The sequence below is a fragment of the Thunnus thynnus genome, chromosome 11 (genome assembly GCF_963924715.1).
Source record: "Thunnus thynnus chromosome 11, fThuThy2.1, whole genome shotgun sequence".
Classification (NCBI taxonomy): Eukaryota; Metazoa; Chordata; class Actinopteri; order Scombriformes; family Scombridae; genus Thunnus; species Thunnus thynnus.
The window spans coordinates 25,507,703-25,534,829 of NC_089527.1; the positions used below are offsets into that span (position 1 = coordinate 25,507,703).

At 40.5% G+C, this 27,127-nt stretch overlaps 2 protein-coding genes across 13 annotated transcripts in view; one reads left to right on the forward strand and one right to left on the reverse strand.

Annotated features, from left to right (window-relative positions):
* The window catches only part of caska (calcium/calmodulin-dependent serine protein kinase a), a 122,476-nt gene that overhangs the window by 19,427 nt on the left and 75,922 nt on the right, over positions 1-27,127 (reverse strand). For 4 of the 11 annotated variants that reach the window (XM_067604120.1, XM_067604117.1, XM_067604114.1 and 1 more), the window contains exons 6-15: positions 20,296-20,398; positions 18,705-18,880; positions 17,396-17,518; positions 15,841-15,924; positions 15,609-15,708; positions 14,983-15,000; positions 14,603-14,724; positions 9,653-9,730; positions 5,286-5,333; positions 4,361-4,441 (exon numbers count right to left, since the gene is read on the reverse strand). In XM_067604120.1, the coding sequence (XP_067460221.1) occupies positions 4,361-4,441; positions 5,286-5,333; positions 9,653-9,730; positions 14,603-14,724; positions 14,983-15,000; positions 15,609-15,708; positions 15,841-15,924; positions 17,396-17,518; positions 18,705-18,880; positions 20,296-20,398 (933 nt within the window). The remainder of the gene's footprint in view (positions 1-4,360; positions 4,442-5,285; positions 5,334-9,652; positions 9,731-14,602; positions 14,725-14,982; positions 15,001-15,608; positions 15,709-15,840; positions 15,925-17,395; positions 17,519-18,704; positions 18,881-20,295; positions 20,399-27,127) is intronic. The other 7 variants (XM_067604118.1, XM_067604124.1, XM_067604121.1 and 4 more) reach the window with 3 other exon arrangements.
* On the forward strand, positions 18,750-25,294 carry LOC137192990 (probable G-protein coupled receptor 34). Of its 2 annotated transcripts, XM_067604127.1 has the most exons (4): positions 18,750-18,885; positions 22,128-22,338; positions 22,874-23,468; positions 23,588-25,294. In XM_067604127.1, exons 3-4 carry the CDS (start codon positions 22,891-22,893, stop codon positions 24,144-24,146), a joined length of 1,137 nt encoding a protein of 378 aa, XP_067460228.1. In that variant the 5' UTR covers positions 18,750-18,885; positions 22,128-22,338; positions 22,874-22,890; the 3' UTR covers positions 24,147-25,294. The 2 variants fall into 2 exon arrangements, with proteins under 2 accessions (XP_067460228.1, XP_067460229.1); XM_067604128.1 differs by lacking the exon at positions 22,128-22,338 and having other exon boundaries at positions 18,755-18,885.

A 27,127-nucleotide genomic window follows, 5' to 3' on the forward strand; every position in this document is an offset into this window, starting at 1 on the left:
CAACTGGCTCTAATCTTCATGCAGACCTTCAACAGATCCCTGGAGCTGTGTGAAGTCCCCTCCTGCTTCAAACACTCCATCATCCTCCTGATCCCCAAGAAATCCTCCATCACAGCACTGCATGACTACAGGCCTGTTGCCATGACAACGTCTGTTATCATGAAGTCCTTTGAACAACTGGTGTTGGCCCACCTGAAGAACGTCACAGGACATCTGCTGGACCCCCTACAGTTTTCATGTTTGCGGACTTCAATTCGGTGTTCAACACCATCACTCCAGAAATCCTCTCTTGTAAACTCTCGCAGCTCACTGTACCCCCTGCCGTCTATCAGCGGATCACCAGCTTCCTGACAGGCAGGAAACAGCAGGTGATGCCGGGGGAAGTCACTTCTGGTAATCGGACAGTCAGCACTGGTGCTCTCCAGGGATGTGTCCTCTCCCCACTGCTCTTCTCCCTCTACACTGACGACTGCACCTCCAAGGATCCAGCTGTTAAACTCCTGAAGTTCACAGACGACACTGCAGTCATCAACTCATCCAAGATGGCAACGAGTCAGCATATCGGCAGGAGATTGAATGGCTGGTGCTCTGAGGCAGTCAGAATAACTTGGAGCTGAACACGCTCAAGACTGTGGAGATGACAGTGGACTTTAGGAGACACCCCTCAGCAGTGTTCCTACTCACAAGATCCAACAGCCCTGTGTCAACTGTGGAGATCTTCAAGTTTCTGGGAACTATCATTTCTCAAGACCTGAAGTAGGGGACCAACATCAACTCCATCCTCAAAAAGGTCCAGCAGAGGATGTACTTTCTTCTAGCAACTGAAGAAGAAGAGGAAGTATGGTCTGCCACAGGAGATGTTCAGCCAGTTCTTGCTCAATGGGCTCATCGACTAAGAACCATTCCTGCTAGAATGGACTTTGTCTGAACCTCTACTCTGCCATAGTTAAAGGTATTCCCCCTTTTCCACAGGAGCCTTTAGTCTGAAGCCCCTTTGTCTGTTTGAGTTAAAGCAGCATGTCTTATGTTGCTGCAGAGCCCGCTGGTGCCTCACACCCACAGAGTGTTCGACTCTACTCCTCTGACAGCCACAGAAGCCCTTGAGTGGCACTTTAACAAACCAGTCTGAACTTAAAAAGACTGCAATCAAACCTTAACAAAGGGGAAACATGTCACTGTCTTCCCTCAGTGTCTCACACACACACACACACACACACACACACACACACACACACACACACACACACGGAAGGAGAGCAAATCAGAGAGGCAGAAACATGAAGGCAATGGCAGTGTCTCTAACTCCTGTGTCACACTACATCACACAAAAGAAATTTCATGTTCTAAGACACAGAGGAAGTTAAGGTTGTGTGAGTTTGTGTGTGTGTGTGTGTATGTGTGAGAGAGAGACTGTACCCTAATGAGGACAAGGTTAAGGGGTTAACTAATCCTTCCATGCAATGTGGGTGTGCTTGAGTAAGAGTGAAAAAGCGAAACAGCAAAGCAGCACAAGAGCAGATAAGTGAGAAAGAGCGCAAGAGATAATAAACACGGAGTTAAGAAAGGGGCAGGGTAGAGATTTTAACTGATGCCCCTGTTGAATACTCTGAAAAGAATAAAGAAAAGCTTTTCAGAGCAGCATTTAACACTGCAATGAATTTCAGAGAAAACCAGCAGATGCCTGAGCCTTCTGGCCTGGTACATGAGACACATTCAAATGAAAGGCAATAATATAGTTGGACAAAAGAAAAGGTCACTCCAGAGCAGCTCAATAGTTTCCAAGGTGAAGGTATTTTACAGTGCAGCAGTACTTCAGACAAAAAAAAGAAACAGAGGACATACAGTGCCATCACCTGCAGGTAGAATTTCAGTTTCCCTTAAAGGAAAACTAGTTTATTACAACTTGTGTTTCTATTTTGAAGCTCCATCAGTTCTTTTGACTATGACAACAGTGTCATAATCACTAAAGTCATTTCTTAAACTATCTTCTACAACCTGTATGATCGCTTGTTTGTTCCAAGAGCTCAGCAAATAAAATGTTATCATAAATCATAGGTTCAGTTCGTACTGGTCAGTCACGGATGAGTCATGCATCGGATCATTTTTTTTGGATCAGCCAAAAAGAGACAAGATATAACTTTGCTTTCCATTTATTCTGTAAAATACTTACAGCAAAGAACTTTTGGTCTTAAATGAAAACAACATTCAACATGTCCAATGTTTAAAAAAAATCTGTAAAATATTCAACACTCTGTTGTTAAATTAAATTGCAATATGAGGCATGATACTCTCTTCCTTTAAACATGGTAGTGAATGAAACAATAGCCTGTGTCCATCATCAAAACTTGATGATAACTTACAAACATGAACACATGTCTCGTCCTGCAGCTGAGCTTTTTGAACGAGCCACCAAACAAACATTCACCGAGGAAAAGTGCACCGTTAACGTCAGTTAGCAGGTAGATAGTTGAACAGCATGTAAACACACCTGCAGATGTCACTTCAGACACATTAGATGCTGGTTTGGTTCTCAAAATCCCTGTAAGCGACACGCTGACTGTCCATAACTTGTGGCTACAGCAATTTGTTTACTTTGTCTCCAATGAGACATTAAATTTTGCCAGTAATCCCTGAGTCACATGTGTGCCAAACCATGGGGGGCGATCAGTACGGATCAACTACGTTCCGCTACACCACTAGTTGTAATAAACCATAGTTTTCCTTTAACGGTGGAGCAAAAGTTAAACCCAGGGACAATCCCACAATACTTTGGATGACTATTAGGTTTACATTATCCTAATGTCAACCATTATCTTTAAGGATGAGGTTGGTGATTTTTCTTATTGTCAACAAAATCCATTAAAAAAACAAAACCAGCAACTAATTGATCCTACTAAGTTTCTGGCATAGCCAAAACCTTATGTACGGTAGCTTATTCCTCCTCTACTGTTGTCCAAAAACTACCAAAAACCAGATAAATGAACCATGACGTGTTCCTTCATTACAATGAACACGGGCATTGTAGTTCATTTTGAGCCAATCCCAGATACACTGTTGCTTTAAATACTCACTACAGCATATTATTACTCCTGTTTGAATGTTTGCTTAAAAATAAATTGCATAACCTTTCTTTTTTAAAGAATGAAACTGTATATATATATGTATATACACCCACATCTTCAGTATGAACCAGTGGGCTTGGGGCTGAGTGTCACAGACAGAGTAGGGAAGTCAGAAAGTGTAGGGGGACGGACTTATGCATTGTTGGTTTTGGTCTTTTCATAGGATTTGTTGACTGTATTAAAAAAATGTAATATTTCCAGACTTATTGTTGAAAACTCAAGCACTATTTCTAATCCTAAAGTCATTCCTTAAAGAAGTAGGGACTGAAGAAAATCCTCAAGTATATACTATGATTTCTATTTCTCTGAGGTCATCTGTTCCCTAATGCACACATTTATAAACAGAACACAAAATCCTCAAATGGCTCAACTGGTTTTGTCTAAACTTCGCTCTCGCTTGAACCCGTTGGAATGTGAAACATGAAGGTGCCTCTCTCTTCTCCCTCCCTCCGTCAGTTTACGCTCCTCTAGCGCTATGAAGGATCCCGGCCTCTGACCCGACACAGCACATCGCATCAGACACGCCTTACTGACCTCCATCCACACCTCCCCTCCTTCCTCGCATCACAATCTGCACCCTCTCCTTCCATCTTTGCACTGCTTATCATTATTTTAGTCCTCTTCCTTTTTGTGTCTCCTCTCCCCTGCATCACACTCCCTCCCTCCCCTTCTCTGTTGGTCTGTCTATCTGATATTGAGCAGGCCATTGATCAGAGTCGGAAATCAGATGCATTAATGTGATAGGATTAGCACGGGAGGCTGCTGACAGTTGAATGACTTTCCCCTAAATAGATGAACTCCTGCTGCTCAGATCCTTAGACCCAGTTTAAATGATGTTTCAAGTGTGTTCAGAGGCACTTAAATTCAAAATGTACATTCAAATATCAAGCTTCAAAACAAAACATGATGTAGAAAATAACGCTGTCTCTGTCACATACCTATGTCTCTCTTTTTAGCTCTTTCTAATGTCACGCTGGGTGAAGGCAGAGGCAGTTAGAGCATCTAAAAGACAGTCAGAAGCCTGTACAAGTATGGTATTCAAAGTAGAGGTATGCACAACACTTCCTATTAAAATTGCTCAGGCGGTGTCTGTTGAATGAAGATACGGAGATTCAGCTGTGCTACATCTAGCAGCGTCGTCAGCAGTCCTGAATGTTTGTTAAGGGGCCTCGTCTGAGCGGTATGACGGATATGAGCGCCCTAGTTGTGTGTGAATGTATGTGTGTTTTTTGACTCACCATGAAATGCGGCTGGGTCAGTATCCGTCTGAGTTCTTTAGCTTCGTGGTTCTCTGGGTAGCAGGAGATCTCTTCCAGTACCTGACGCAGAGAGAGAAAAGGCAAGAGTTTGGTTTAAGCCACAGTCTGCCTTCTTTGTGCCCGAATCCAAAACGTCTCACTGACACATTCACGCCACAGCACCCTACCTGCTGCACCTCGGACAGCTTATGAAGAGTAACCCAACAACCTCACAGACCCTCTCAAAGTTTCCCTGACACCGCCTCCCACATCATCATCACTGCCAACCTGAGACCAACTTTGGACACCAGTCAACCAGTCAAGGAATCTGGTCAAGGCTTTGCCCCTCCTCCTCCTCCTCTCTTTTGGCGTGACTTAGTTTGATGTCAGCTCCAGTTATGTTGCGCCTGACTGGTGAATGTGGCATTGTAGAGGTGAGGTCTCCATGAAGGGAGGGGTGTGTGTGTGTGTGTGTGAATACAGGCCTGAAACCTGCATTGTAAGGTTATCATGGACTCTCTTCCTCGAGTATGCTGGTCAATCAGAGGGGTGTGTGGTGTGTTTTTCCTCTGTGTACATCCAGGTATTCATTATCTCTAAACTGTAATAATCCCATTTACTTGAAATACTCAAGAGCAAATCAAAACCATGTTACAATACGTCTGCAGCTGACACACACACACACACACACACACACACACACACTCTTCTTTGATTCACACCAGTAAACACAATGTTTGATCAAACAGGAAAAGGAAGCTGCTACACATCAGTGACCTTCATGGGTGTTATCTTTATTTTTTACTCCCCCTCAGTCCAAGCCAACTCCAATAAAACGGGTTAAAAGCCATGCCAGCTAATTCTGGCTTACGCTGTCATTAGTCTTGTGAACATGGCAGTAGTGTGATGAGGTCTTGGGGCTTACATATTCCAGATGTTTCAAAGCGCCACTTGCTTCATCTTGGGAGGAACTCTTAAGTGGAGGAAGACACAGGAAGACGGGTTACACAGGCTGTTGACTGTCTTTATTAGAGAGAGTCAGTGATGACAGAGGTGAGGGGAGAGCAAAACTCTACCCCTGCCTTTAATCAATGCCAGCCAATTGGAAATGGGCTGTGAATTAGGGGGGGAGGTGAGATTAGTATCTATAGCCAAAGCAGGTAGCTTCACTCGTAAGAAAGATTAGTTCTAACACAACACTAACAGAACTCATTCAACTGATAAGATATAACAGTGTAGAGGTGAAAAAAGTGTATTAGTGCAGTCAGAGGAAAGTTTTGTTGAAGTTTGAAGCCCCTTATCACTGCTCTGTTGGGTCAGAATCCACTGGAAGCTGCAGTTTGATTGGTTCAAAGCATTTCAGTGTCAGCCGGAGTGAATCAGTGGAGACAGAGGTAAAGCTGATGAGGAAGAGGAGGAGGAGGAGGAGGAGGAGGGGGGTAACCCCTAAAGACACAACCAAGATTAAATGAGTTCATTTGAGGTGAAACTGTACTGAAGCAGTCCTAGTCCGATATTTGTCAAATATCTCAGAATCACTCGTGCTAAAAGTTGACCGGGACTAAAAATAAGAATCAGAGCTGCACAGCAGTATACAACACAGTCAGGTGATCGGCGAAAGTGGAAGAGTGAACTTTTCAAGATCACTTTCTTTTTTTTTTATTGGAGGACTCAAAATATTTACTGTATACTTAAGAGCTGAAGCCTCCTGCACTCTGAGCAGCTATAGTCAAATGATGACTTCTGTTTGGTTCCTCTGTAATTACGCTGCTTCCTGAGTTCACCTTCATTTTAAATTTCTTATAAATTAGGACTATGGATTAAATGTGAGCATGCTTTGGCTACAATCATTAATTCTGTGTTGCTGTTCTTCTAATATCATGGTCCAAGTTATTTGAATGGTGCATCTGGGCCATTTAGACACAATATTATGGATCATAGATCTATAACCAAATATATATACAGATACTGTATTATTAATTGTAATTGTAACGGGTCCTCGTCTATACTTGGAGAAATTATTTTATATGAGCTGTACTGACCCAGATACATGGAAATTATCTATTTGCATCAAACACTTAAATCACATGATGGAAATTATTGAACAGGAATTGGAGCATGAAAGTACAATGAAAGCAATCACAGTTATAAGAAATCCTGAACTTTGCTGCTGTGCTTCCTTTTTGCCAGTTAAAGAACTAGGAAGTAGCTTCTGCCAACGTTACAACAAATGGGGATCCAAACAAACAATAAATTCACTCCTTGTTTTAGTGAAACAGTATATGGAGTAAAAATCTGTCAATCCAATCAATAACTTTGAAGAAGCTTCTTGATACTTACATAAAATGTTTTACTCTCTATTTTCCCTCATCTCTCAGAGTGTGAGCACATTTTTCCAAGTGTTTGCCATCTGCTGGGAACTCTTTGTGGGAACTCTCTGACAAGTGAGGACAACCCTGAGCTCTCCTACACGCTGGAAACTATAATTAGTTTCTTAAGTGAGGAAAGCTGACAGACTGTTTCTACTCTCGCGTTTGAAAACAGCACCAAATATGCATCACTCCAAGAATTTTGGGCCGCTCAGGACAAACTTTGTACTCTGAGATGCTTGAAAAATACAGTAAGGCCCCAGTCTGGCTAAAAGCAGAGTTTGGTGTGCTTCTAATACTGAAGTGTCTGTGAGGTTTGGTTCTCCATAGAGACAGCAATAAATTTAATAAACGACGCGGAAGAGATGAAAGTCTTCCACTATAGGACTAAAATGCTGTTTCACTCATCACACCCACACAGACAGTGTTGCAACTGTTGTGGCTCCATCCACAACTCTTGATCCATCTAGACTGATTTAAGTAGGAAAATGTGAACCACACTTTTGCTCTATAAGCAGACTCCAACTTCTAGGACATAGTGTACCAGAACAGTGTTAATTAACCAGATCTCTTTGACATCAACTGAAGCCACATAAAACAGAGCTCGGCTCCCCTAAATGGCTTTCCCTGTCTTAACAGTGCTGGGATTTAAGACGCCAGCCCTCACCCACTCCCTCGCTGTTCAGACTTTTTAATTGCTCACTCAACAAAGCACACAACGTAAACACAGCAACATTTTGTATACTCGCCGGCATGCACAAGCGAACGCAAATACACTCACAATGCACACCACTGATCCATGTTTTTCCCTCACGCACTCCCTCTTCTTTCACACTCCTTGTTAAGCACCAATTCCAGTCTGCAGCCTGCTTGAGTGTTTGAGTACACTGAGAGGCAAACACATAAACCCAGTCCAACAGTGTCGATGTGAATTCAGCATAACCAGGGTGAAACCCTGGAGACCATAATGCAACTCTCTGTAAGAAAATGAAGCCATACTAATAGCCCACAAACACACTGTTGGGGTGTGTGTGTGTGTGTGTGTGTGTGTGTCTGCTACACCCCACAGCATTTCTAATGAGGAAGGTCAAGCTCAGAAGCCAGAGATCTTTATTAAAACAGCTCTCTGTAAACAGGCCACTGGGCTCTAGTACAGCTGCTCTGACAATGGGCCTGAGTCACAGGGAGTTGGATAAAGAACAAATAAACCTCAAGAGGTCACTGAAGTTTAAAACAAGCCCACAGAAGACGCAATAACTGAAAATACATAATTAAATAATCCAGTCTCTTTGTTTTTTTAGTCAGTTTAATTTCATTGCAGCTGTTAAACCAACGTTGCCAGCACAGTGTCTTAGTGGTTAGTCTGTTGACTCAAAGCAATTAGGTCTGGACTGTTCCTTTGTGGGGTTCATGGACATGTTCTGTCCGTGTTGGTGTGTGCTTTTTCCACATGCTCAAGTTTCACTCCTTTGAATGTGTTTATCTGTTTGAGTGTCAGTCTTTCCACAGACTGGAAAACTGTCCGGGATGTTTCACCACCTTCCACTAAGAGCTCCACGTCATCCCCATAAAAACAAGCAGATATGGAAGATGGATGGATGGATGTAAGACTAACGTTCTGAACAAAATAACAGCAATAGTGGATTTACAATTGTGCATTAAGGGATTATGTGTAGTAATGAACACCATGCATGTAGCCGCTGTATGAATGCTGTACGCTACAGCAGCTATAGAGATGCCACTTGGAGACCGGAGGTGCTGTGATTGGTCAGCTTTTGTTTTCTCCTACAAGTTTCTGATGCCGGTGGAGATTGTTGGTAGTGAGGACAACATGAAACAAGTTGCAGAAAGACTTAATTAGTAGTCTTCTTCTTTTCAGTAAGACACATCTATCAAAGCCATCTCCACTGCTCGCTGTGATCACCACTCTCTATACTTGACACTGAGTGAAAGAACGGACACACAGGAGTAGTCTCCTATTCAATAATGAGACAAGGCCGACCTTGACATTGTCGCTCTATATCACACAGTGAATGACAAAAAATTAAGTGCTGTTATAGTGCTGTCAATGTGTGAAAACTGACACTGAACTATAAATCAACCTTACACCTTGGGTAGCTTCAGTGTGGCCAAACTATCAGCCCCTTTGAAGCCAAACACGTAAAAACTTAGCACTCTTCAGCTTTCGTATCTAAAGTCAGTACAGAAAGTGAAAAAAAATAAATTATTTAATCAGTGACTCCCATCAACTTTAAAACAGGAAACTTGCTTATTAAATTGTACTCACAGTCCCGAGGCTTGTAAAACTTGCCTTGTAAACTGACTTTATAAACCTTTGAAACAAATAAATGAGGTTTTCTTGTTTCTTCAGCTCAGGAATATCCCTGAGATACAAATATTAGGCCAAAGACTCCACTGCCTGCCCTTACTTTTGATGAACATTTTGATTATTACGATCATTTTCTCAACATTTTCTCATAAATATGAACTATGGTAAAGTATTTCTCATTTTGCTGAGGCCGCCCTACAGACACTTCGAGGACCTCTGGTTGTGCGTGGTTGTGAGAGACGCTTCTTTAAACGAACAGAGCAGGAGAGCAGAATGATCCACAGCAGTGTTGAGTTAGAGCTTTAGTGAGCAAGAGGTCAGAAGGATTAATAAAGCCGAAGCACCGACAGAACTGTGAGGTTAAAGTGTTCAAGAGAAGAGGCAGCAGCTACTGAGCCTGTCATCTTTACGACATATTAAATTGATTATCGTCACACAGATCACACATGAAGACAAACGGGACAGACATTGAGTGGATATGTGCTTACGTTAATGCGGCTGTATGTCTTTTTGCTGTATGAGTGCATAAAGAGTGTGTAGGAAATGTGGTGTGTTAGCTTGTGTGTGTGTGTGTGTGTGTGTGTGTGCATTCACCTCTTTGGCTCTCTGCACAGCATCACTGGGGGGATTTCTGATCTGTGGGGATGACTTGGTGTTGATCTTATCGTAGAGCTGCAACAACAGATACAAATCAGTCAATCAGTTAATCAGTCAGTGAAACTATGAGCAGAACAACACAGACAACATATATTAAAGAGCCGAGATCAAGAATTATGTCAGATGAGATGAAGCTGGTCACATTTGCTTTTGATTGTTTTTTGTCTGAGTTTGAAAATGGATACCAAGATACTTTTTTGATACTTTACTTTGACAAATTAACTTTTTAAAAACTTTTTCTATGACAGCTTTTACATAAGCTGCCGGAAAAGATCTTTACCAAAAGTAAAAAAGTCCAAAACTGGAGGTACGTTATGACTCTAATGTCATGAAGATGTGATGAAATGTCATGAAAGACGATGCTGAAGAAACACAAAGTTACAAAATTTACTCTTTTAAAAAAAAGGGAGCAGAGCTTTGTAGCTGTATGAAGCCAAAAAATGATAAAATCACACTTTCTCACACCCTTGAATCAAACTGGTCCCAGTGAATAACCAAGCAAGGCTATCAATACAAAGGTACATTTAGCAGATAAGTGAATAATTTATTCTATGGTTCTTTTCACCCAAAAACTAAATCTGCAAAGTTACTAGTGTTTCTTTTCATTATTAAAAAACTGGTATGAGTCAATCATTTGAAAATATGGTGCTATATCTTTTGCAGTGTAAATACTTGTTAAACAGTTTGTTTTAATCAGCAGCTAGTTTTCTTTAACTGCTTTTATTTGTAACCAAAATTGGTTAAAAAAAACACTACAGAACAAGTAGGCTTATTTATCCCCACTTGTCCTCTGCTCCAGATCTCTATTTGGTTTAGTTTAGCTCTACACTGTAAATACCACGTTTTCTGTTTACTTCTTTTTTTCTCAACATCTAAATGTTAACAAAAAAGGAACCGTTTTCTCATCTCTCTGACTGAAGGACAACAGACACAAGACCTCTGTTTATAAAAAGCCCAGCTGACTAATAAAGTGCACTGACAAGACCGGCTTGTATGGGCCTAGTCAGAGACCAATGTGTGTATTTAAGAGATTGTATGTTTGTAGACAAAATGGCTGTGAAACACAGTCTAAACAAAGGCACCAGCTGTATGCTGAATTCAAAGCAGAGGGTGGCTTTTTTAAACAAAAGACAGATGAACGCGGTTATCTAAAACAACTATTGTCATATTTTTTTAAAAACAACCATGTGATGTTTGATGAGCAAGTTGTCTGGTATACTTTTAATTCAACCTGCTGTACAGTACAAACGCAGGGGACCTTGCATAACACACGAAGAGACAGACACAGAGGGTCACAGACAAACAGTGCTTTTGTACCAGACAGTTCAATGCAACCATGAGACCCAACACTCTTCTGTTTTCCCTCTCACTGCAGCAACAACAGCAGCAGCAGCACCAGACATGTGATGATGGACATCATCACAAACAGCACACACAACAACAGCAACATTAATCTCAAAAATACTTTATGATCATCATTCATTTTGTGAATTGGAGTGTTATATGTAATAGCAAAGATCATTTTCCTCACTTAAGTTTGTTTCAAAGAAACTATGTTCTATGATGTGCTGATCGACCACAACTGAAGATAAAAGTGTTTATAGCTGCTCCAAAAAGCCACACTCAAAGGAAACAGCATCATATAGAGAGGTGAGATGTAATACATTGTACAAATGCAGACAGAAAGTCTTTTAAAGTGTTTGTGGTTTTGCACTCAAGAATGAAAAAAAAATGACACCTATTTTCTCACCTCTAAACACGTTGCCAACCATGGTGTTAAGCATGCATGATTGCCATATTCACATTATTTACTTACAACACACTCCTCAGGAAATCCTTATAAGAATACCAAAATAAACAACAAAGCTTGAGGCCTGGGTCATGCTGTCCCACATGCTGTCTGCAGCCACTGAGCATACATACTTGCTGCACTCTTGTCCTTGTGCTTACAAGTGGAGAGTTGTCGACATCTTTTTTCTCTTTACTGAGTGCTGAACAAACTTGAACTGACCTCTGAGGGGTTTTATTTGAAAATTACCTGGAATTTCACATTTACAAAGATTCTGCAGCCCACAACTGAGCAGACTTCAAAAAAATGAAAATGTTTGCTGTTAGGAAATACATACCTCGTGCTGAGAAGCGGGTTAGAACAACGCACTGTGTCGTGTGGACAAACACAGATTACAACGTTTAAAATTTGCAGGCACATGCATGATGACATCATGCCTTTGTGGAGAAGACAGAGAAAACAGCATGACATCTTAATTTATATTAGTGACAAGTAAACACAGACATCATTTCCTTGAGGCCAACGTATTACCCTGCCTCCAATGACTACGAAGTCAAAGGAGCTTCAGAAACTAGCATATAAGAAAAAAAAATTCAGTTGACTCAAACACCTCATTATACTTGTCAAATGCCAAGAACACATGCGGGGGGGTTCCCTGGCTGACTTCAAATTAGCTTGAGGCATCTCTTGATGAAACACTCTTCCTGCAAACACATCAGAAGGGAAAACAGGAAGAAAACACACTCACCCATGAGAAGGTAAGTGGTTTGTCAGAGAAACGCAGCCAACAGAGTGCAAACGTTACGCAAATTATCTTAGCCAGACAGCTCCATCCTTTCAGTGTCTACTGGATTTCTGGTTTCCTCCGGCCTCTGTGTATTTCAGTGGAGTGGAAGTGATTTTCACTTGCACAGATATTGATGGAGGCTGTGCTTGTTATGAATGGCACTAAGGCTTCACAATAGAAGCCATTGTTTCTTCACGGTCTGAGGCTGAGCTACTCTCCTCTGTCCTTTTCTGCCTCCCCCTCCTCTAAGAGCAGAGCAAAGCAGGGCAGGGGTGTGAAACTGAGGCTGAAAGGGAGATATCTGCAGCCCCAGGCTCGCACTGACACTGCTGCACACAAACACTTGGCAGATCCTCTAAACTCCTGCAACCTACTTCATCCTATTTGGCCTCCAGCAATAGGGACAGCCTTTTAACACAACACACACACACACACACACACACACACACGCAAACTTCCTTCTCATCTTTTTTTTTAGTAATCCCTTTCCCTCACTAGCTCTACCCATGAAAAAGTGGCTCCCTCAAACGTTTTAATTCCAGCCTCCTACAGCCAATTTGCTTCTTAGAAAGAAAAATAGATTGTTGACAAAACGATTGGCCTTTTCATTGAAGTAGAGAACAGTGATTCAAGCCTCTGTCTTGCAGCAGCTTATCAACAGTGAGATGAACTTGCGTTTGCAAGATCATGAGTTGAAATTACAGAGTCAGCTATGAACAGGACAATGGGGGAAGTGAAACAAGACGTCTAGTTTACCAGACCTATATGATATGAGAAGAATCTCCTCAATGACTTAAAAGTGTCTCTTTCACATCGTTTCATAGTGGTTTAATTTTTTTGTGCATAAGAGATGAAGATGGAGATAATCAATAATCACACTAATTATAGAAGATGGAACAAGGGGCGCATTTCTCTCTGCTGTGGCCTTTATGTTTTCACTTCAGACTTGCGCAGTTTTGAAAGTGATACAGAAATGTTACTATGTTCCTCTTAATAAGATTTCAGTTGAGACTTCTGTAAAAGTGAAAGTTGTTTAAAACTCTGTCTACGCACATACACAAGAACATAAAGCTGTGTGTACGTATGATTTTTTATATTTTTTTTTACACAAAAATAGGTGCCTGTGCCCAAGCCTGATTTCCACTCCAACAGTTAGCCATAAATGCTTGTGGAAACTCCCTTAATCATCTGTTTGCATATGAGAACTTCTGATATCTCCACTAGTCACTAAAAAGAATGACAAAGAAGAAAAATACAATTTCACCAATTGTGTGACATCTGCAAGCTTCTCTCCAACGCCAGAGCAGCCTCCTGCTACCATTACACACAGCTCGTTATTCATAATGCCCGTATCATTAATTCATCCCATATGTCTGTACCACTGATATCTCAATCACCATCATTAAATAGCAGAAAGATAATCACTGATTTAGTTTATAGCATCAACAAAGCATGAATTAAAAAGAACATTAACATAGGCAAATAAACAATACCTCCAATGTAAATAGAAAGAATGATCACACAAAAGTAATTAATATAAATTATGATTTATATGCACATTGGATTGACATTACAAAGTTCTATAAGTAGACTGGAAAAAAAACCCTCACACAATCAATGAAATAGACTAAAAACTACATGGTTTTAATGTGAATATTAGTGCTCCTTGTGTGCTATTTGAGCTCAGGAAGAAGAGATGAAGCAATATTTTGGTTGTGTTTTATCTTTGATGATCCTCTGTGGTTTCTAATCAACATGTTTATTTTATGGTGACCTGATGTGGACCAATCAGAGTCTGATCTGAGGGATTAATAAGACTACATTTAGTTAGATCCGGTTATGTTTACATGCAACGACAACACCATATTTATGTGATTATCCAACATGTTCCCAGAATGTCACATATAAACCAGCGAAATAAGATAAGATAAAAAAGAGTTGTGACACAGCAGTTCAATGTGCGCAGAAAGACTGCAGTCAAATCGGTGACACACAGATACAGATAAGAAGTACATCTGTTCACACATTTGTGCTTGCAAAGGCCCAGCTTAAACCACAACACCTTGCCTCACTGCTTCATCCTCCAGCTGCTGTACCACATGCATTGGTCACAAAAATACCAAACGGAAGAGTGAAAAGCATTTTGAGGAAGTAGTCTCTGTGTAGTCTGTGCAAAGGGTGTTTATTTGGTTGTTTTTTTCCTTTTTGCGGTCTCTGCTGATTCTAACAAGCCAGTACTACTAATGATTCGTAAAAAGGAATATATTTTCTGGTGTGCTTACTTGTGTTGGTGTTTGTGTGTGACACTTACATCGAGTAGTGTGTGTAGATGTTGGTCCTGGAAAACACTGTGGAGGAAATCTAGATCCTTTTCACTGCAGTCTGTCAAAGCATGGATCTCTTCTAAACTGTCCAACACCTGAGACACCGCCCCTGCAACACACACACACACAAACACAATCGACCATCAGTCACCTCAAGGTTCACTGGATGTCTTTGCGATGAGCATGCACTTAAAACATGTTTGGAATTATTTAACCTGTTTGTACTTCCTTTAATTGATTTGAGCAATAAGTCAAACTACAAAAAGCAGAGACAATGTTTGGATGTTGCAAACTGACTTAACAGCTACAGACTGTTAAGAGTAAAGTAACTTTCACCACAACACACAAATGACCAACAGATACCTACGTTCTGCTGCTAGTAGTCCTAGCAGGTGGGAAGCATTAATAGAAAAAGACAAACAAGTAAACAGATTGACACTTTGCAAATGAACACAGTTGTTAACATCAATGTTAAAAGCAGTTAAAAGCAAGTATATCACGAGTGGATAGTTCTTAATAGTACACACATTGCTGGACTGATGGAAACAGAAATGTGCTGGTAGTGCTTTCAGTTCAGTGTACTGGTGTTAGCACTCTCTTTGCATGCAAAACGTCCACACAAAGGGATAAGTACATCTTAAATCTTTGAGGTTCTGCCTTTACAGCATCTATTAACCTGCATAATGAGATAAAATATAAAATTTGAGAGGCAAACATAGGGCTGTATTTCCTTATTTTTATAGTAAATGTGCTCAAACCGTCAGCAGGTTTGTGTGCAGTTTGTGCATCCTGTTTCTGGACTTCGTAAACTTATGAACCGCTAGAATATTGTTGCATTTAGGTAATAACAGAAAGTACAGGGCCTTACATAGAAAGCAGAACTTCAAAACACAACCGGAGATCAACCTAGAATAAGTAAATTTGCGGAAGGAAGTCCGTTGAAGATGACATAGTAACAAATGTGATCCTGTGAGTGTGTGTCCTTGTGTGTACCTGAGGAGGTGGGGTCATCAGAGAAGTCATGGAGTTCCTCAGGGGGGTCTCCATAGAAGGAGTTAAACTTGTGACTGGACACTGCAGCCAGCACAGCCCCCTGAAACACAACCGCAGCACCACAACCACATTTATCTCATCATCAGGCACATAATGATGGTGTATCTTGCGAGCCTTATATGTTGTAAAACTGAGAAGATGCATGCATGTCAGTATGCATATAGATGCAAACCTTGAGCTTTCTCCTGGCGTTGAATTTTCTCAGCTGTTCAACAGTCTCTGGCAGGTGGATTTTGTAGGCATAGCGGTCTCTCTCCTTGGAAAACCAAACAAGAAAACACTCTTAATAACAAGGAAATTAAACTTCATTGTGATGTAATACTGGAACACTAACACAGTTTTTTGGGGTTTTTTTTTTTAAACCACTAGGTGTTTTCTGATACATCCTGTGACTGTGGTTTTTAAGCTGATATGTATTGGGAAATTGGCTTCCGGTTGTTACAAGCATGAAACCAGTCCAGGCCAACGCCTCCTGTGTGTTTATTTACGCTCTATTCCAGCTCAATACAACAAGATTAATGCACTAAACCTGAGAGTTATATCTAAAACATGACATTAATACATAGTTTTACAAAGGTTTACAAAGTTTTTTTATTAGAACAATAATTTATACAAACCAACACTGGTGTTAAGATTTCATTTGACCAGTACAAACAAAAAACAAAAAACCTGTGGTGTTGTCAGTGTATCAAGAAGCTGCTGCGGCAGGTTTGCGACATGGTGATGTTGCAAAAAGCATGGCCAAAAACAGATAAAAAACATTTGCAGATGCAAACAAAGCACAGCAGTTGATGGGACATACATATAAATATATTAAGAAGAAAATATGAACAAGAGTTAAGAATGTATTGTGCATGGGTGCAAGGGTGTGTGTGATTCTGTAAGTGTGTGTAATGTACGTTCTGTGGCGCCACACTCAAATATTTGTGGTATATAATCAGAAGCAAGAAATCCCCTTCTAAACCTACTTTTCCTACAATCACAATGGAGACAAACTAGTAGTTGTAAGATTAGCAAACGACTAATATATGGGATTCTAACCAGGGATGCCCTCTAAAAGTCGATGCTTTGAATGATGTGTTAGACAGCCCCTCAGATGAATTGAATTGTCAGTCTCACAGCTGAATTGTTAAGTTATTTTTTTGGCATCCCTCCATCACTGTCCATAGAAGAATACACAATAAAAGCTCCTGCTGACAACCCATGACGAGCAGTAACATCACTGTGCTGGCACTCACTGTTGGTTTTCCTGTGTGAAGAGTTGTTCCAACAAAGCAACTGATCATTACATGATGGCTCTTGGCTACATGGTTTTACTATTCTAGTCTTGTCTCAAACAGCCTTTAAGCTTCACATAAATCAAAACTTTGGATGCAGATCTTACCACTGTCCAAAGCAGGAAATACATTTTTAGGGATTTGAGTGTATTTTTGCTGTGCTGTAAACAGTCAGTAATCCCACATAGTAAACAGCAAGTGCGTAGTCTTTTTCCATTTTGTTTCAGTTGTGTGGTAATGCAGCTCAAATCAGTTAGTATTTTGACAACTCTTTGGTGATGGTGTCTTGAGGCGCTCATAATAAAAACCCAGAGTCTTTTTAGCTTGTGAGACCTCCCAATAGTCATGAAATTGTCATACTGGCTTGTGAAATCAGATCTGGCAGAGAAAATAAAAAAGACTGAACAACATGACCGTGACATTAAAGTGTTTCTGACTGCTCTGCTGTACCTTGAGCCAAGGGTGGTTAAGTGCCTCGTACACGGTGATCCTCTCAGCAGGGTCCAGCATCAGCATGCGTCTCACCAGATCCTTAGCACTCTCTGAAATTTGACTCCACTGACGCGGATTCATCTACACACGCGCACACACACACACGCGCACACACACACACGCGCACACACACACACACACACACAAAAATAAGTTAAAAATACACAGACTTTACAAGAATGCACCAAGTTTCTGCAGAGGAACAGGAGAGTATGTGCATTAAACAGTTTACTACAACTTGGGTCAAATTTCTGTAGTTTTTGCCATCTTGCCTATTTGTTCTTATTGGTAATAACAATAATATTGTACTCTGAAACCCCATTCGAAGCAGATTTATTTCTCTAGGGGAAAAAGGGTGATTTCCACATTACCTGCAGTGACTTTAATCCAGTCTAACCCCATTCCACTCTAGTAATAATTACAGATGCAATTACCTACTGTTTTTCATCAAAAAATAAGAAAGTGTTTGCTCATCTGATATGGAAACATGCTAACACCAACATAAAAGCCTACTTAGGAATCAATATGATAAAATCATCAGGAAAGCAAGACCCCATAAATGTTCATCAAAAGGGCTGTTGTAATGTCAGCTACAGGTAGGTGCTGGTACCGTTTTTAGCCTATATTTGTGTCATTAGAGATATGCCTGGCTATTCAACTATTAGCAGTTCATGTTTACAATGTACCTGCGGGTATACTGACAACTATCACTTGATACTGATGATTCTCAGGCAAGTTCTGAAGTGTCTTTTTTTCTCTGATTATATGATGCACTGTGAAACAGAATCTAAACTGCTCTAATTAAAGTAAGAGATGGTAGACAAGTTATTATCTAAAACACAGTAAAACACGGTGCCATCAGGTTGTACAAACACTTTGGAGGTGGGCTATTCATTGTGAATTATTCACTGAATGCGTAGGCTTGAAGACCTCTCGTTTGAGACTTGCCCCCAAATAACCTTTCGTTTTGTCATAAAACGTGCTCATATCACAGAAAACAACCGCAAGCGCTTGCAGTAATTCATGTTTGTGGGGGAGCTCTAGCATTTGCCTCTAAATTACATCATCACTTCAGTCTTTGTGTCTGCTGTTCAGCTTAACAAGAGTCTAATTCAAATTAGAAACTGAGCTGTACAAAAATAACATGAAAACAATGTGTGTCATTTGGGTTTGGTAGTCTTGTCTTTGATGGGTGTATGAAACCACACATTTGAAACTTTTTCTGCACTCTGAAGAGTGAAGAAGGTGCTTTCAATATGCTCCTGACCTTGTATTTGCCCTTGCAGATGGCTTCAAACAGACGCTCTTTGGTGCCGTAGAAAGGCAGACATCCTGAGAGGAGGATGAAGAGGATGACTCCACAGCCCCACACGTCCACAGGCTTACCGTACGGCTCTCTCTTCACCACTTCGGGGGCCATGAAGTGGGGAGTTCCTACCCGACCTAAGGTTAGAAAGAAAGAGTGGTGTGAGTGCATCACTTATGAAGTTAGTTAATGAAAGTGTATAATTAAAATTAAGATGGATCACAGCTGAGACACGTGCATGTGGACATGAAAGTTTGCAAACACATGCAAAACCACACATGTAATTGTTCTTAATGGGACTTCTACATTCTTCCTTAATTTCTTTTTTTATGCTCTCTAAACTAGAAAACGGAACTGTTCTCAGATTTTACTTCCCCATTTGAGACACGCAACAATACTCTTGTGCCTTTCTATTTCCACTTACTGTACAGTTCTCCCCTGCAGATAAAATGCACTTAATGATTGATTGGCTAATTGTTTCCTATTAAGAATATATGGTTTATGGAAAGAGGAAACACACCTTCTCTGTGGGCTTGTTTCCTACTTTCTTGATGAAAGGTATTCCTGTTTTTGAATTTTGAGTCAGTTTGGAGTTCTCAGTTGTTATTTATAATCCTGACATTAAAGTCAAACTGACACTAAAATACATTTTTGCTAAGAAATCTCTCTCTATATATATCCTGTTGATTGACTTATGTACTCGTTTGGTCAAAATCTTAATTTCCAAAAAGAGGAAATTCTCTAGTGAGAGTGAAGTTTTGGCACTGGCTGCTGATGTTAGTACTGTAATTAGATATCTGCGTTGGCATGCACTAAAATAGTTATACCTCAACAGCCTCTATGTTGCTCCGTGTTGTGATTTAAATCACAGGGTAACATATGCAGGGCTGTGCTTACAGGACTCCCTGCTGCTGTGAATTTTGACAGTTTGGTCATTTGTCATCACCACAACTGGACCCATTAAAGAGAGACAGACAACTCTATCTAGACCCTCTCCTTTGTGTAATGTGTGACAAACACAATAGTGAGTGTGCAGGAAAAAACATGCATGAAAAGTTAAGCCTGGTGGAAATCAGTGCTAAAGTTGGCAAGCTAGGATAGCTGGCTTCCACTTTCCAAGTGAAATACAAACTGAACCACACTTTAGATCCTCCCAAATGTTGAATGTGGTAAAGGAACAGCTTAAATCACTAAAAAAAGCTAACGGTATGTGGGCTAGCTGAAAAACAGGAATGAAAGTTTCAACATTTGTAGGATATACAGTATATTGTTCTCAGCCAGTAGTGCACCACAAAAGTTGACTGTGCTTTCCTGGCAACTTCAGCCTTCATGTGTCAGTCAAGCATTGCCATGGTAACAGCCCACCTACAGCAGTGAAGCTTAGACACTTTTCCCCCAGAAATTATTCTCTTTTAAATAATTGAAAAAAAGTGCACAATGGCTGCAGTATTATTATAGTTATATTCACTTAGAAAAACAGTAAGGAGAATTCAAATTTCAGTTCCAGTTCATGTGTCTGGGATGGGAGTGGTTACGGTGGTGTTTACTGTACCTCCTGCCACCAGTCCTGACTCTCCGAGCTGGATGGCTACTCCAAACCCCCCTAACTTCACTGGAGCCGAGTTCTCTTTGGACGCCAGCAGCACACAGTGAGGCTGAGAGAGAGAGAAGAGAGAAGAGAGACTCATGATTTGATGGTGGCATTCTGCTAATTAAAGAGTGACACCCTCCTATAAATAAAAAAAAGAGAAATTGCAAGACACACCCAAACCATCACCCACCACAGCCGCACACAATTAACCACCAGCGTAGGAAGATCACAGGGGAGGAGCGAGTGATATACATTGCAGGTTTTGCTTCAGTATTTTCAATAGAATGTTTTTTTTAGTCACAATTAAGTAAGTTCATACAATTTCTTTATGTTGTGTTTCTACCCGAGATGTCTCCAGCTTGACACACTCAGAAATACAGAAACTGCTTCAGGAGAAATGAATCAACTTGCAAATTAAATCATGTCAGACACGCTGATGAGAGGAGAAGGTGCTAAAAAGTTGCAGTGTCACATTATCTTGAAGGATGGATCAATATTTACTTTCTGGATCAAATAACTGAACCATGACTGCTCTGCTTTGCTTAAAGTTTCAGATCACATAGCATCTCACATCCTCTTCACTGCTTTGGACTCCCTCGAAACTCATTTCATAGACAGTATTTGCAGTTACGTGCAGTTTCTCATGCCTCATCATGAGTACATGCATGGTTGCATATGCAGCTGTATGCATGTACATGAATTTATATATAACATCTCAAGTCCCCTCAGTAGCTGTTCTGGAGATTCTGATTGTATCACATGATCTTCAACAGCCAGCTGTCGTGATGTTATCACATTTTTCTGAGCACTTCAACGACTTCTTGTCCAAATTGACCTAAAACTGCTTTTTCCAAGGTCAAGAATGAACTTTCAATAATATGACACAAGCGTCATCTGTCTTATTTTTTTCACTCATATGTTGAATGAAAAGAGTATAAATGGCCATGACTGAGTATTATTTTTTGGGTTTCACAAAATAATACTCAGTTTTGAGACCTTCACTTAAGAGAAGATGTATTTTCTAGGCTGCATAATTAACTCCATGTTTAAATCATATTCTGTATATGGCACACACAGCACTGACTGTTAATAATACCTCTGCTCTGACCCAAGCTGTCATAATGTGATGGCATGATTAACATTCAAGAGCAGGTATATGATTCCTCTGACCTGCGCCTACAGATTTGGCTATAGAGGTTGACAGCAGCTAATGTCTCTTGGGTGGCAATTTAAACCTGACTTTGCTTTACTATGAAGGCATTGCTTTAATTATTGTGAGGGCATACAGTGGTATTTTGGGAGCCTTTTTTCATTCACAGTTGGCTACACTCAGCAGATACCTCTATATTATAATTAGAACCCATAGTGGAAAGCATATTGTATATACAAGTTGAGCATGATATGTGATCCCACGCTTGCCCTCATGTGTGTACTCAGAAGTAGTGCACTGAGCCCAGCCCCGTCTTTCTCTCTATCTCAGCCTAACTTCTGCATAGTGGTTGGAAGGAAAAAGGGGTTGACCACAGCTTGACGTTTTCTCTGTACAACATCCCCACATTCTGCACTTCAGCGTTTCTCTGTGTGTACAGCACAGCTGGGGAGGGCAAGCTTCTCATAACTGCAGAGATAATGGACAGAAAGGGAACAAAAGAAAGAAGCAGACTCTATGCAGCATTTGTTTTCATTTGAACTTCTAATATTTAGTCACTGAAAGATGGGCGGCAGTGGAGAGTTGGATCCAAAATAACTTAAGGAACTGATCTTGAACTATATGTGTTTATTCAAGAAAGCAGTATGTTCTTACCTACAGATTCAACTCAAGGAAATATGCTGGAGTAACTGAGTCTGAGTGGAATAGAAAAGGAGTGCAGAAACCACACGTGAGCCACTACTCCTCACCACTGAGTGCGTGTACGTTTGTGGGGGTTTATACTTTTCTGCCACACTGGCATATATGCAAAGAAAGCAGACCGGAAAGGATTTTTTATGAACTTTAATGACTAGGTGAGTACTTTCACAAGTTCCTCTTTGAAATATTAACATCCTTTAGTTTGTTACATTGAGTGCAGATAAGGGTTGTGTGCTGTGAGCAAAGCAAGTTCCTGTGACTTTTACTCCTATTTCAGTTACTGATCTTTTGACACCATCTGACTGAATGTGTACCTTTGGCTGTTTAACTGTTTGGTGCATTGTAAAAAGTACGGCAAAATGTGGGTTTTTCGCTAACATCTCTATCAGATGACTCATACTGAGGAGAAAATTAAGATCTGTTAACTTGCAAAGAGTTATCACTGTTGCTCCTTCTGGGGCTTTCCAATGCCTGGTGGTATGGTGGTCAGCTGGTGTTATATGTGATTACTGAGGGAAGGATTAATGCCGATTAGGGTTTAGCCATATAGTTGGAGCCCTGCCATCCCACAGACCTGCACTAAGGAGAGTCCAAAACTTTCCAGAGAGGATCAAAAAACTTCCAAACCACATTAGAGTTAAGTCAACATATTTCACCTTTTGAGATATTATTTTTTCTTCTCTTTGGCAGGGCCGAGGATCACCACCATGACAGAAAACACCTCGGCCACAACTGCCTTCCAGACTTTGCCTTCCATCTCCCCTTTTCTTGTCACCGCGAAGACTAGCAGGATGACCATGACCCCAGCCCCACAACAAACTTGTGTGGATTATGGCGCATTGCAAATCCCGTTGGCGGTGCTCTACTCTATAATCTTCATCCTGGGACTAGTTGGAAACCTGGTGGCTCTGTGGGTTTTCTTCTCTGTTCACTCAAAAAAGAACTCTGTGCGGGTGTTCCTCATCAACGTAGCTTTTGCAGACCTGCTGTTGGTGGTATGTCTGCCATTCAGGATACTCTATCACAGCCAAGGTAACATTTGGACCCTGGGTCCCACCATTTGTAAAGTAGTGGGCAACCTCTTCTACATGAACATGTATATTAGTATCACGCTGCTAGGGCTGATCAGCGTGGATCGCTACCTGAAGATCCATCGTGTAGCAGGGATGCAGCACAGACTGCGGTCTACAAGGCGGAGCAATGCCATCTGCATAGTCATCTGGATTGTGGCCTTTGCTTTGACTTTGGTATTACTGATGTCAAAGAATCACTCACAGACGGAAAGGTTGGTGACAAAATATCAAACTTTCTTATCTATTTATAGAGTCTTTACATTTTGGTCAAAAATCCCAACATGTGTGATATTAGCAGCATGAGTTGATATTACTTGTTTGGTGTTTACAGGTGTTTCCACTACAAGGAACTCCATGAGGCAAAGTGGAAAGCATACATCAACATCTTTTTGCTGGTTGTCTTTTGGCTTGTATTCATCTCTCTGGTAGTGTCCTATGGGAAGATCGCCCTCAAGCTTCTGAGAACATCACAAGAGCAACCAGACCTGCCCAATGCTTCGCGCTACACTCGAACGGCCAGGAAATCCTTCTTCATCCTCTTTCTCTTCACTGTCTGTTTTGTCCCCTATCACATGGTCAGGGTATTCTATATAACAACACAGATAACAGACACTTCGTGTTTCTGGAGGGGTGTGGCTGACAAAGCCAACGAGGTGGTTCTGCTGTTTTCCGCCCTAAACAGCTGCCTGGATCCTGTCATGTACTTTTTGTTGTCCTCTTCGGTGAGGAAGGAGGTGGTGCGCTTGGTAAGCAATCTGTTTTGCTTGCGAGATGTTGCTGGAGTCAGCGGGAGCAGCTCCACTGCTGAGATGGAAGGTAGGACTGGGAGGATTGACAAAGGGCTGACAAACGTCAGCAATTCGAAAGAGAAGACAGTTAATGAATCCTAACTGTCTAACTGGGCTGCAGCAATAGCTAGCAGTTGACATCTTCAGTGTTAACATCATGGCTGCCACCGCTGCCTATCTTCTGACTATTTGCCAATGCCACCCCAATGGCTGAAATTGTTCAACTTCCCGCCACGAGCAGCCAACCAGCAGTAAACAAACTTTTTGGAGCAGCATCATCAAAGTTTGATTATCCAGTCTAGGCCAGTAAACAATGTTTTATCATATTAGCTAAACTTGTATACTAATTGTGTCATTTTGTTAAAACTTGTCATATTAATTGTCAACTGCTTACCATTACCCCCATTTTGAGATACAGTACAACCCACTCTTTGTAGCTATGTGGTGAGATTAGGGGCAACCTGCAGCTTATGGTACAAGTGGTAACAATGGTAGGATTGGATGTAGGCTAGGGCTGCTCTATTATGGCAAAAATCACAATCATGATTATTTTGGTCAATACTGAGATGACGATTACTCATTAACTCACAGAACAGATATGCTTCCATTTTATTAGATGTATAATCCATACGAAGTCCGAGACAGTGAGTATGAGTGACGTGCATCTTACAGAGACGCTGAATGCAGGTCGGAGTCGATGTGGATTAAACAGTTAAAATGCTCATGTCTCACTTTATATGTGGATTCCCAGTGAGAGTGAGTTTGGGCTTTTAGAGGGGTGAAAGCGCACCACTGTAAAGGAAAGGGGTGCACTGAATTTATAACACAGACAAAACAAGATCATCATTGCAAAATGGAATGGGGCACAATAATCGTTTTATCTCATTATCTTGTTTTCATAATCATTGGAAGCCAAAATCATAAATATGTAATCAAAACTAAATTCGATTAATTGCCCAGCCCTAATGTAGGCTGTTGCCATGAGGGCACCAGTGGTCACGCAGTGATGTAAAAAGCATGATCCAAGTCTGCTCGAGATCTCAGCAACTGGACAAGATACAAACAGAAACCTGTGGTAGACTCTGGAATAGCACGATACAGCATTTCTGACCCAATGGATCAGTCTCAGATGAATGGGGAAAAGTGTGACGTCCTTTCAAGTACACAACTTAATAATACAGTATTGTGCTGATATTAATGTATCCATGGACAAGCCAACATTTGTGAACAATAAAGTGCTATGATGGTGAGTTTATGATGTCGCAAATGGATATATTCTGTTTTACCATATTGAGCAACAACACAACATGTATAACACTCTGTATGGACAGAGAAACTGATGCTGAGATTTTGTACACAAATAAAAAACTATAACAATTATTTTCATTATAAATTAAACTTTGTTTTGATGAATCAATTAACGCTTACAATGAAATGTTTAGCAGGTACAATGTTGATGATGTTAGCATGCTAGCATTTTGTAATTAGCACTAAACACAAACTACAGCTGATGCTGGTGGGAATGTCCATTAGTTTTGCAGGTATTTGGTCATAAACCAAAGTACTGCACATATTGAAATTTTGACCTGAGCAATAGATAAACATTTTAGGACTTAAAGTGATTAAATTTCATCTGAAGGGAACACTGTCTGTCTGTACCAAATGTCAATGAAATCCATCCAATTTTTGTGGAGATATTTGAGTCTGGACCAAAGTGTTGGACCAACGGACAGACAGACAGACCAACATTAGAGCCAGGCCGCTAGCTTGGCTAAAAATGTTCACTTCAGTTATCCAGAGCTCAAGGTGATGTCTTCACATAGCTTGTTTTGTCCAACCAACATGATGTTGATGTAAAATAGAGAAAAGCTGCAAATTATCACATTGGAGAAACTGGAGCCAAAGAAAGTTTAGTGTTTTTGCATGACTTTAACTATTAATACAAAATGTTGACTATTTGATTGATTAATCAATAATTGATTGATCAAATCATCATTTCAGGGCAAGAAATCCTGAACTTGACCAGGGATGTTTTGTATGGTCAAGCAAGAGTTCTCACTGTATTAATCAGGTCTTTTTTTAAACTTAATTTTAGCTATATTATTTAAATCTGTGGTAAAGTACTGCTGAAATATAAAAAAAAAAAAACAATGGGCCGATGTGAAAACCTACAGACAATAAACGCGCCATAACTCATTAAACAAACACAATGTGAGCCATTCAGTCAAAACTAAAGGAGAGAAAATGACAACTTTGCAGACTACATTAAAGCTTGTTCTTTCATTACAAATTGTGATGGTGATCACAAGCTTACAGAGGACCTTTCACAGAGATGAAAGCATGAGGCTTTACTGATAAAATGCTGCTCCATGCAAATGTCAGAGCTTTTTTTGGTGTGTTAAGTTTTTTTTTTTTTCTTTCCTATTAAGTTCTGTGTCTCTGGACTTAACATTTTGATGTCATTTACTTGTTTTCAAGCACATTGAATTGTATTCAGCATATAACAGAGTGCTGAGTCATAGTTTGTTTTGTTTTTTAATTTAGAATTTAAATAGTTGTGTGTCAATGAATACAGATTCCATAGTATAAGAACAGAGAAATGTAAGCCTTTGACAACACACTCAACTCTTTGCTCAACTATAACTAGAACAGCAGCACCACCTCAAGGCAGAATAAACACAGTGTTAAGAATATCCAACTGATCTAGATATCACATATCACAACAGGAGGAGGAAGCGCTGCATGGTTCTGATAGCTCATGCGACAGATGCTCTTTAGTAGGGCAGGTGAAAACACACACACACACACACACACACAAAAAAAATCCAGGAAGTCTTGCTGAATATTTGTCCGCAAGTGGCGCAGACAACCATGGAGAAAAACTAAGGCACTCCGTCTAGATAAAAACAGTTGTGCTCATAGGTTTACCAGATGAATTTTTTGAGTACCACTTCCATGACCTAGATGCATCAGATGCAAATCACTGCTGTTTGAACAATGAGTTATTGTACATAATTTGCAAACATACACATAACATGTGTACATCATGCACACACATGCAGCAAACTAACAAAAATGTGAGG

Coding starts and splice junctions, on each gene's coding strand:
- LOC137192990 (XM_067604127.1), top strand. CDS start 22,891: ATGACAGAAAACACCTCGGCCACAACTGCCTTCCAGACTTTGCCTTCC. Junction 23,469..23,587: donor AATCACTCACAGACGGAAAG/GTTGGTGACAAA, acceptor TGGTGTTTACAG/GTGTTTCCACTACAAGGAAC.